The 11,780-nt window shown below is 50.4% G+C and overlaps 1 protein-coding gene across 1 annotated transcript; it reads right to left on the minus strand.

Moving 5' to 3' along the window:
* Nucleotides 1–287: 287 nt before the first annotated feature.
* LOC120980159 (cytochrome b-245 light chain) lies at nucleotides 288–8,550 on the minus strand. The gene is made up of 6 exons (XM_040409063.1): nucleotides 8,077–8,550; nucleotides 5,732–5,801; nucleotides 3,844–3,918; nucleotides 2,818–2,901; nucleotides 1,353–1,434; nucleotides 288–980 (listed from the first exon to the last, which is right to left on the minus strand). Exons 1-6 carry the CDS (start codon nucleotides 8,132–8,134, stop codon nucleotides 801–803), a joined length of 549 nt encoding a protein of 182 aa, XP_040264997.1. The 5' UTR covers nucleotides 8,135–8,550; the 3' UTR covers nucleotides 288–800.
* Nucleotides 8,551–11,780: the final 3,230 nt, after the last annotated feature.

An 11,780-nucleotide genomic window follows, 5' to 3' on the forward strand; every position in this document is an offset into this window, starting at 1 on the left:
CATGTGCTGTATGTATTTGGACATGTATGTGCTGTATGTATATGGACATGTATGTGCTGCATGTATATGGACATGTATGTGCTGCATGTATATGGACATGCATGTGCTGTATGTATTTGGACATGCATGTGCTGTATGTATATGGACATGTATGTGCTGTATGTATATGGACATGTATGTGTGTTCTGTGAGTCCTCATCTCTGCCGATGTTGCTGGAGACCCCTTTCTCCCTTCCCCCTCCGTGGGGGGATCTCTTCGTGACGTGTTAGGAGGTCGGTTCATACGGTAATTTCTATAAAGCTTTAATGACATGATATTTGGAAAGCGACTATATACAGTGTATATGAGATAACGCTAGCTGCATGGACCGGGCACACGGGCAGAATGGCGGCACGGCGGGGGCAGGGTAACCGGCTATTATTCATTTAATAGCTGATCGTCCTCCTGTGATATGCTGGGAGTTGTAGTTTCACAGCCGATGGAGAGCCACGGATTGGAGACCACTACTGCCCTGGAGAGCGGCCATGATGGGACTAATCCAGAAATGACGGCTACACAGACGGACACGAGAACCCACAGATGCTCCGAATACTGACGAGAAGAACTCCTGCTTGTGGGTAAGAACGGACTTTGCCTTCGCCTTTTTTATGACCGGGTCCAATCTCTCACCCACGGAGCGGACGTGAAATGACGGACAGGGCTGCGCTGGGGGAGGGGTCTGGGAAGCGTCAAGCAGTTGGTCAGATCATCCGTCCATCGTCCTCGTCCCCTTATCAAACGTCCCGTACGTGGCTGGCAGTCATACTTCATCCTCCACTGGAATGGGGTTGACGTGGCCCTCATCCACCTGCTTCCTGCGGACCTCCGGGGGGGGGCGAGGAGGGGGGTTCTCTGGGGGGCGTCTAATGGTCTCGGCCACCTTCAGCTTGGGTGGTGCTTGAGCCTCGATGGGGCGCCATTCCTCTCCACATATCGCTGCCTAGATACACGGACAGATTAAATCAGAAGTAAAGACTCCGACATACATACAGCAAAACGCGGGCGATAATCGGAAATACTGAGCCGGAGGTCCTGCGGCTAACACTGCGCAGTGGTCCAAAGAGCTGACACTCCTATTGATGGCCCATAGAGAATGAGAAGCTCTGCGGATCCTGCAGGGAGGCCCATGGACCGGCAGCGCTGAGGCCTCCTCACAGGTTCACACAGCGCCATGCCCTGTATTCTGGCCGTGCTCGGTACTGCGGCCCAGGCCCAATAACCTGACCGGAAACGAGCTGCGCTATGTGACGTCAATGGCCTGGGCAGGGATCTCGCAGCATGGGCCATCAATATAAACATCTGACATACTCACCAGCAGATAAATGATGGCTGCGATACCAAGACAAACTGTGCCCAAGATGGTGGCCAGGATGAAGCCTCCGGGGACCGCCAAGCTGTGCGACCAAAGCAAAGTTAGGACAGAAACCGACTGCGAACTCACAACATAATGAGTCTGATAATCGTCTAGTCACAAAACTGTGAGGTAATGATGTCATTTCCCCAAAAAGTGGTGTTTTGCCAGCATTTTGCAGTAAACATGGCAATAAATTGCAATTTTACCGCACTCCTCTCCTGAAATCCTCTGTGCTGCTGGGACCCTGCTCCTTCCACTATGTAACTATCACCCTGTGACCTCCACAAGATCAGCACACTCCTCTCCTGAAATCCTCTGTGCTGCTGGGACCTTGCTCCTTCCACTATGTACCTCTCATCCTGTGACCTCCACAGGATCAGCACACTGCTCTCCTGAAATCCTCTGTGCTGCTGGGGGCCCTGCTCCTTCCACTATGTAACTCTCATCCTGTGACCTCCACAAGATCAGCACACCCCTCTCCTGAAATCCTCTGTGCTGCTGGGAGGACCCTGCTCCTTCCACTATGTAACTCTCATCCTGTGACCTCTACAAGATCAGCGCACTGCTCTCCTGAAATCCTCTGTGCTGCTGGGATCCTGCTCTGACCACTATGTAACTCTTACCCTGTGACCTCCACAAGATCAGCACACTGCTCTCCTGAAATCCTCTGTGCTGCTGGGATCCTGCTCTGACCACTATGTAACTCTTACCCTGTGACATCCACAGGATCAGCGCACTGCTCTCCTGAAATCCTCTGTACTGCTGGGGACCATGCTCCTTCCACTATGTAACTATCACCCTGTGACCTCCACAAGATCAGCACACCCCTCTCCTGAAATCCTCTGTGCTGCTGGGACCCTGCTCCTTCCACTATGTAACTCTCATCCTGTGACCTCTACAGGATCAGCACACTCCTCTCCTTAAATCCTCTGTGCTGCTGGGACCCTGCTCCTTCCACTATGTAACTCTCATCCTGTGACCTCCACAAGATCAGCACACTCCTCTCCTGAAATCCTCTGTGCTGCTGGGAGGACCCTGCTCCTTCCACTATGTAACTCTCATCCTGTGACCTCCACAAGATCAGCACACCCCTCTCCTGAAATCCTCTGTGCTGCTGGGACCCTGCTCCTTCCACTATGTAACTCTCATCCTGTCACCTCCACAATATCAGCACACTCTTCTCCTGAAATCCTCTGTGCTGCTGGGACCCTGCTCCTTCCACTATGTAACTCTCATCCTGTGACCTCCACAAGATCAGCGCACTGCTCTCCTGAAATCCTTTGTGCTGCTGGGAGGACCCTGCTCCTTCCACTATGTAACGCTCAGCTTGTCACCTCCACAAGATCAGCACGCTCCTCTCCTTAAATCCTCTGTGCTGCCGGAACAGCACTCATATAATATCTCCATCCCGGGAAATACTCACCCTGCATGTAAAATAGCACGGACGTAATAATTGCGAGTGAGCGGACCAAACGCTTTCACCACCGTACTCAGGCACTGCTGTCCACTGCAAAATACAATATCCCAAGCATTAGGCAGAGCTACGGTCAGTGGAGTCTCATCAGTGGTCGGACTGGTGCTTTGTCCCTCCCTCATGCTTTACAGTGCAGCGCTGCTTGATCAGATAAATACAGACTCGGCAGAACATCAGAGCACTGGGAGATTATCTCCATTACAGCGAGGACCGAAGATTATAAACTACAAGCAACTAAACCACCAGTAAGAAAAAGCTACTGGCCATGGACTGGGTAAGGGGCAATGATAAAACGGGTGGAGCGCGGAGGTCTGCTTCAAGAATTATAATTAGAGGAGTATCCTTACAGGTCACCCCCCATCCACTGGACCCCCGCCACTGGTTAAAGGGGATAACTATTAGATCGGTGGCGGTCCTAGCGCTGGGACCCCCATCAGTCATGAGAACGGGGACCCGGTCACGGTGAAGACCCATGAAATGAACAGCATGCACGGAGTTCCGGAGATAGCGGAGTGCTCTACGGGTTCCCAGCGGGAGGATACCCACCGATCATGGGAACGGGGACCCGGTACATTAACTGCGAGGCCGTGCGCAGCTGCTCCATTCATTTCTATGGGAGATCTGGAGATAGCCGAGCGCTGTACCAGGTCCCTGTTCTCGTGATTGGTGAGGGTCCCAGCAGTTGGGACCCCCACCCTATCCTATGGATAAAGGATAACGTCACATAACCGGAGTACCTCTTTAAGCATGCACCCTGCCCCTCCATTCATCTCTATGGGACCGCTGGAGACAGCTGAGTACAGCGCTCACCTGTATTCCACAGTCTGAATGGAGGGGCGATGTCACCCACCAATCATCTGAATTAAGAGGTCCCAGCGCTTGCTCCGCTGTCCATGAATGGCCGAGTACATAAACCCATCTCTATTGCTAGGAATGGGCGCCCCCTCCAGAACAGCGCAGGCGCCGTGCACTCACCATCTCTCCATGGTGGACCCCTTCTTCCTTTTACTTCGAGGATATTCCAGCAGACTAATGAACACTCCGGCAGCTCTGGGAGAGGAAGTGAAGGAATCACAGGCAGAAAATATAGGGGGCGGCACAGGGGTCCTGGGCTCACATCCCACCAGGGCATCCATCCTGCGTCTTCTCCACGATGCACCAAGCCGCTCCATACCCACTTCATCTCAGTCCTACACGACTGCCAGCACCCCTGCAGATAAGTATGGAGCACCCCTGCAGATAAGTATGGAGCACCCCTGCATTAAAGGGCAACTCCAGCAGATTCTTACATTTAGGCCTCATGCACACGACCGTATACAGTGCCGCAATATACGGGCAGCGGCCGCATGCACTTCGTGCTGGGAATGCAAACCCATTGACTTGAATGGGTCTGCCATCCACAGAAGATAGGACATCACTTATCTTTTTGCGGTGTGTAGGCACGGATCGGAAGCCCATGGAAGTGCTACCAAGTGCTTCCGTGGTCTATCGGGTCCACACCACAAAAAGATAGAACATGTCCTATCTTTGTCTGTAACTTGTGGACAGCGGACCCATTCAAGTCAATGGGTCTGCATCGAAAGGACGGAGTGCACGCGGCCGGTGCCCATGTATTGCGGACCGCAGCACGCTCGTGTGCATGAGCCCTATACTGCACAATCAGGTCCAGGCCTTCCTCAGATCAGGGGCCACTTGCCCTCCCCCCACACAGCAGTGAACAGAACCAAAGCAGCAGGAAAAGACTGGATCTGGCGCTTCACTGAAGATGAAGAGGAGGAAAATGAAGAGGAGAAAGATGAAGAGGAGAAAGATAAAGAGGAGAAGAAGGAAGAGGAAGACGATGAAGAAGGAGGGAGATGAAGATGAAGAAGGAGGGAGATGATGAAGATGAAGAAGGAGGGAGATGAAGATAAAGGAGGGAGATGAAGATAAAGGAGGGAGATGAAGATAAAGGAGGGAGATGAAGATAAAGGAGGGAGATGAAGATAAAGGAGGGAGATGAAGATAAAGGAGGGAGATGAAGATGAAGGAGGGAGATGAAGATGAAGGAGGGAGAAGAAGAGGGAGGGAGATGAAGATAAAGGAGGGAGATGAAGATAAAGGAGGGAGATGAAGATGAAGGAGGGAGAAGAAGAGGGAGGGAGATGAAGATGAAGGAGGGAGATGAAGGAGGGAGAAGAAGAGGGAGGGAAATGAAGATGAAGGAGGGAGATGAAGATGAAGGAGGGAGATGAAGAGGGAGGGAGATGAAGATGAAGGAGCTGCGGATAATTACTGGGTGATATAAGGCGGGGAATCCCGGTGAAATAATGACATGATGACGAGAGCAGCTGCTAATGACAGCTCAGTGATTACGGGGAAGTCCCCGGAGCGCTGACACGGATCAGGAAGACTCGTCATTCCCCGACTGTTTATAAGGCTATAACGCTCCAGGTGACTGTTTAAAGGGGAAGTCCACAATTGATCCGGAATACTATTTATGAATATGATTGTTACACTATTGTAACTATGTATCAGCGCAGGGGCGGTATTAGTCCTGCAGATCATTCCTCTATATTACTTCATTGGGCATTTTTCCCATCCCGTGATTTCCCGCTCTGAAGGGCTGGTGATGACCTGATATTGCAAAATGCATTGTCTTAAAGGGACCCTGACGTCCAGCAGAATCACCTCTGTAAATTAATGACGTCCTAATTGGTCCCTATAGCCGTGCTGCGGACCCCAATGATGGTCAATGTGGCGGGCAGCCCGGAGGAGGCAAGCGGAAATGACTATTGAGGAGGTCCGCACAATGGCTGCCAGCGCCGTTTTCAGATCAGGCCCACCTTATCACAGGAACGGTGTCGCTTGTTACAAAGGATACATCGCATAAGCTCCAAACTGCCAACCTTTAAACTGTCCGGCAACCGCAACAATTCCGCCAGAGAGGAGGACTGTGGGGACAACAGGACATTAGTCACAGCATAGATGGTGCTCGGCCATAAACATTATTTGGATGTTATTAAAGTAAATTCTTGCAAACAAATTCTATATGTATTTTAATAATTGTCCCCTTTACGGAACACCTGTCTGCAGGATCAACCCCATTAAAGCAGGCTTTCCACCGGCTAGGGTTGATCCTGCTGATTAGAAGCATGCCTTTGTCATGCAGATCTATTGCACCATAAACGCCTTCTTTTCGTGTATATGCAAATGAGAGTTCAAGGGGAGGGGGAGTGGCTACTAGCTAGGGCCCACCCCTCAGAGCACTTAAGTCCTCATTTGCATATACAGTATAACAAGGGTATGCTTTAAAATCAGCAGGATCGACCCTGTTCACTAGGGTTCATCCTGCAGACAGATTCTATCTTTGATATTTGTGGTTAAGCTGAATCAGGGATTTTTAACCAAAAGCAAGGAAATAAAGCTACAGAAGCGATAATATGGACTCGTAGATCCAGAGCGCCCCCAGGAGGAGGCAGTCAGGACTGCATGCCAGCTCCATGGCGTCCCCTGCTGGTTATGGTGGGCTACACCTTTCTCATGCCCGGGTCCCGACCACTGCCCCAGCCCCTGAGATTAGACTTTCTCCAGCCAATCTCCCCGGCCATTAACCCCTCTCCTTCCGCTGGTCACAGGCTGTAATAGCCGGGATTCCTCCATTACTCTATAAACCATCTCATTCCCGTCCCCTGCTGCACCAGTTCTCTGGGACGCGCCACCCCAGGCGAGCAGGTTCCTCCGTACTCCCGAATCTGACTGCTTTCCTTTTAACCCTTCATCTAGCGGTATCTGCGCTGCCCTGTTTTATAAGATGGCCGGGCCATTGTCTCCATATAGATTGCAAGCTCTTGTATCACCCTATTCCTCCAGTTCTCATGTGTGATTGCAGAGTGCTCTGGAATACGTTGGCGCTACGGCAGAGATGATTAGCGTTACCGCTTATCATTACATTGTATTGTACAGTGACAATAAAGGCATCTGATCCTGCTGCGTACGTGCAGCGCCGAGCGGGCGCGCTCTTCTGCATCCCGCATCCCATGATGCAACACGAGCACAGGATATCGTTTTAAGAAATACCCTGTGCAGCAACCATCGCCTCCTCCACTTCCCCCAAGAAAGATGAACTAACTTCTTACATCTGTGTAATTGCCCAAGTCACCAGTCACAGGACATGGGGGGGGGCACAACCACTAATGTGACGACCACGATCTGCGGGGGGCAGTAATTACCCAAGATGGCTCTAACAGGTGGTCACCACGGACTGGGCCGATCAGCTCACTGGGTGACAACCAGTTTGCAGTCCAGGTGTGGCACAAGGTCCTACTTCCTCCTCTCACTTCCTCATTCACCCTTTGATATGTTGACATCAAGGTTCTGACATCTACAGAAACTTCCCCGGATGGGTGCAAAGCAGAAATGAGGAGCGGCAGCTTTCTGAGCAGCCACCTGACATGACGGCCGGTGTTATCGCAGGTCCGTCATGTAAGGCGGCATGGCTCCCGGCCGCGTGCCTCCCACCTTACTACCCCTAGTCCCGCACTATGTAACAAATGCCTACAAGAGGACATGGAACATCTCTTCCCCGGGCAGCAGGCGGAGGAGTTCTGTCGCATCTTTTGCAGCCCCATTGAAATAAACGGGTCCGCATCCGATCCGCAACAAACAGAGAGTTGTGTGCGTGGCCCACAAACCACTCACAGGGGGCCCGACCTCCGCTACCTCCAACACTAGAAGTGGAGGTTGTGGCAGCGATTGGCACCATTAGAAGACTGGCCCATCGCCCGGATCGCACCTAGACGGTCACAGGACACATGAGGGCCGCTGCCTGGTCACTACTCCTGTGGTATGGACCTCCAGGACGTGGGGGATAGATACACATACTGACCACTGGTCCCCACCACAGAGCAGTCCCATGTAAAGACCCGTCCAGCTTGGGTTTCCTCATTGTCTAGGAATATCGCTGGGTCCAGGATGAGGTCCACACCATCCCTGATCTTCTCCAGAAGACATGTGAGGGGTATGTGAAAGCCTCTGAGATGTGAGGCAGATGTAGCAGAGCCGGGATAGCAGTTGGCACATCTCACAAGGTGTTACATGGGACTGCAGGGAACAGCTGCATTAACTGTAATCATCATGTATTCTCTCTGGTGTTACATGGGACTGCAGCAACATTCAGATCTCAGACATCTATATAGTGGCTGATCCCACAGGGATGGTAATACTCACTCAGTCCTGATGCCAGCGCCTGCTCGTTCGCCCACATCGCCCATTCTATCTGCCCCATGGCTGCGAATCACAGGAAGACGAGGAGGAGGAAGAGGATGAAGACTTCAGAGACTTGGGAACTCTGCAACAGAGAATCACTTCCTGCTGACGAGAACTGCATTATATAGAGAGCTCTGCCCTCCCAGTACAGCCTCCCAGTACACCTAGTACAGCCTCCCAGCACTGGCCTCTCCTCCCAGTACACCTAGTACAGCCTCCCAGCACTGGCCTCTCCTCCCAGTACACCTAGTACAGCCTCCCAGCACTGGCCTCTCCTCCCAGTACACCCAGTACAGCCTCCCAGCACTGGCCTCTCCTCCCAGTACTATCCTCTCCTCCCAGTACACCTAGTACAGCCTCCCAGCACTGTCCTCTCCTCCCAGTACACCTAGTACAGCCTCCCAGCACTGTCCTCTCCTCCCAGTACACCTAGTACAACCTCCCAGCACTATCCTCTCCTCCCAGTACTATCCTCTCCTCCCAGTACAACCTCCCAGTACTATCCTCTCCTCCCAGTACACACAGTACAACCGTCCTCTACTATTCCTCCATTACACACAGTACAACCGTCCTCTACTATTCCTCCATTACACACAGTACAACCGTCCTCTACTATTCCTCCATTACACACAGTACAACCGTCCTCTACTATTCCTCCATTACACACAGTACAACCGTCCTCTACAATTCCTCCATTACACACAGTACAACCGTCCTCTACTATTCCTCCATTACACACAGTACAGCCGTCCTCTACTATTCCTCCATTACACACAGTACAACCGTCCTCTACTATTCCTCCATTACACACAGTACAACCGTCCTCTACTATTCCTCCATTACACACAGTACAACCGTCCTCTACTATTCCTCCATTACACACAGTACAACCGTCCTCTACTATTCCTCCATTACACACAGTACAGCCGTCCTCTACTATTCCTCCATTACACACAGTACAACCGTCCTCTACTATTCCTCCATTACACACAGTACAGCCGTCCTCTACTATTCCTCCATTACACACAGTACAACCGTCCTCTACTATTCCTCCATTACACACAGTACAACCGTCCTCTACTATTCCTCCATTACACACAGTACAACCGTCCTCTACTATTCCTCCATTACACACAGTACAACCGTCCTCTACTATTCCTCCATTACACACAGTACAGCCGTCCTCTACAATTCCTCCATTACACACAGTACAGCCGTCCTCTACTATTCCTCCATTACACACAGTACAGCCGTCCTCTACTATTCCTCCATTACACACAGTACAGCCGTCCTCTACTATTCCTCCATTACACACAGTACAACCGTCCTCTACTATTCCTCCATTACACACAGTACAACCGTCCTCTACTATTCCTCCATTACACACAGTACAGCCGTCCTCTACTATTCCTCCATTACACACAGTACAATCGTCCTCTACTATTCCTCCATTACACACAGTACAACCGTCCTCTACTATTCCTCCATTACACACAGTACAACCGTCCTCTACTATTCCTCCATTACACACAGTACAACCGTCCTCTACTATTCCTCCATTACACACAGTACAGCCGTCCTCTACTATTCCTCCATTACACACAGTACAACCGTCCTCTACTATTCCTCCATTACACACAGTACAACCGTCCTCTACTATTCCTCCATTACACACAGTACAGCCGTCCTCTACTATTCCTCCATTACACACAGTACAACCGTCCTCTACTATTCCTCCATTACACACAGTACAACCGTCCTCTACTATTCCTCCATTACACACAGTACAGCCGTCCTCTACTATTCCTCCATTACACACAGTACAGCCGTCCTCTACTATTCCTCCATTACACACAGTACAACCGTCCTCTACTATTCCTCCATTACACACAGTACAATCGTCCTCTACTATTCCTCCATTACACACAGTACAACCGTCCTCTACTATTCCTCCATTACACACAGTACAACCGTCCTCTACTATTCCTCCATTACACACAGTACAGCCGTCCTCTACTATTCCTCCATTACACACAGTACAACCGTCCTCTACTATTCCTCCATTACACACAGTACAACCGTCCTCTACTATTCCTCCATTACACACAGTACAACCGTCCTCTACTATTCCTCCATTACACACAGTACAGCCGTCCTCTACTATTCCTCCATTACACACAGTACAACCGTCCTCTACTATTCCTCCATTACACACAGTACAGCCGTCCTCTACTATTCCTCCATTACACACAGTACAGCCGTCCTCTACTATTCCTCCATTACACACAGTACAGCCGTCCTCTACTATTCCTCCATTACACACAGTACAGCCGTCCTCTACTATTCCTCCATTACACACAGTACAGCCGTCCTCTACTATTCCTCCATTACACACAGTACAGCCGTCCTCTACTATTCCTCCATTACACACAGTACAGCCGTCCTCTACTATTCCTCCATTACACACAGTACAGCCGTCCTCTACTATTCCTCCATTACACACAGTACAACCGTCCTCTACTATTCCTCCATTACACACAGTACAGCCGTCCTCTACTATTCCTCCATTACACACAGTACAGCCGTCCTCTACTATTCCTCCATTACACACAGTACAGCCGTCCTCTACTATTCCTCCATTACACACAGTACAACCGTCCTCTACTATTCCTCCATTACACACAGTACAGCCGTCCTCTACTATTCCTCCATTACACACAGTACAGCCGTCCTCTACTATTCCTCCATTACACACAGTACAACCGTCCTCTACTATTCCTCCATTACACACAGTACAACCGTCCTCTACTATTCCTCCATTACACACAGTACAACCGTCCTCTACTATTCCTCCATTACACACAGTACAGCCGTCCTCTACTATTCCTCCATTACACACAGTACAACCGTCCTCTACTATTCCTCCATTACACACAGTACAGCCGTCCTCTACTATTCCTCCATTACACACAGTACAACCGTCCTCTACTATTCCTCCATTACACACAGTACAACCGTCCTCTACTATTCCTCCATTACACACAGTACAACCGTCCTCTACTATTCCTCCATTACACACAGTACAACCGTCCTCTACTATTCCTCCATTACACACAGTACAGCCGTCCTCTACTATTCCTCCATTACACACAGTACAGCCGTCCTCTACTATTCCTCCATTACACACAGTACAGCCGTCCTCTACTATTCCTCCATTACACACAGTACAGCCGTCCTCTACTATTCCTCCATTACACACAGTACAGCCGTCCTCTACTATTCCTCCATTACACACAGTACAGCCGTCCTCTACTATTCCTCCATTACACACAGTACAGCCGTCCTCTACTATTCCTCCATTACACACAGTACAACCGTCCTCTACTATTCCTCCATTACACACAGTACAACCGTCCTCTACTATTCCTCCATTACACACAGTACAACCGTCCTCTACTATTCCTCCATTACACACAGTACAGCCGTCCTCTACTATTCCTCCATTACACACAGTACAACCGTCCTCTACTATTCCTCCATTACACACAGTACAGCCGTCCTCTACTATTCCTCCATTACACACAGTACAACCGTCCTCTACTATTCCTCCATTACACACAGTACAACCGTCCTCAACTATTCCTCCATTACACACAGTACAGCCG

This window comes from Bufo bufo, chromosome 10, assembly GCF_905171765.1.
Source record: "Bufo bufo chromosome 10, aBufBuf1.1, whole genome shotgun sequence".
Lineage (NCBI taxonomy): Eukaryota > Metazoa > Chordata > Amphibia > Anura > Bufonidae > Bufo > Bufo bufo.

Coding starts and splice junctions, on each gene's coding strand:
- LOC120980159 (XM_040409063.1), bottom strand. CDS start 8,134: ATGGGGCAGATAGAATGGGCGATGTGGGCGAACGAGCAGGCGCTGGCA. Junction 5,802..8,076: donor GGCGCTGGCATCAGGACTGA/GTGAGTATTACC, acceptor TTGTCCCCACAG/TCCTCCTCTCTGGCGGAATT. Junction 2,902..3,843: donor GGGTCCACCATGGAGAGATG/GTGAGTGCACGG, acceptor TGTATTTTGCAG/TGGACAGCAGTGCCTGAGTA.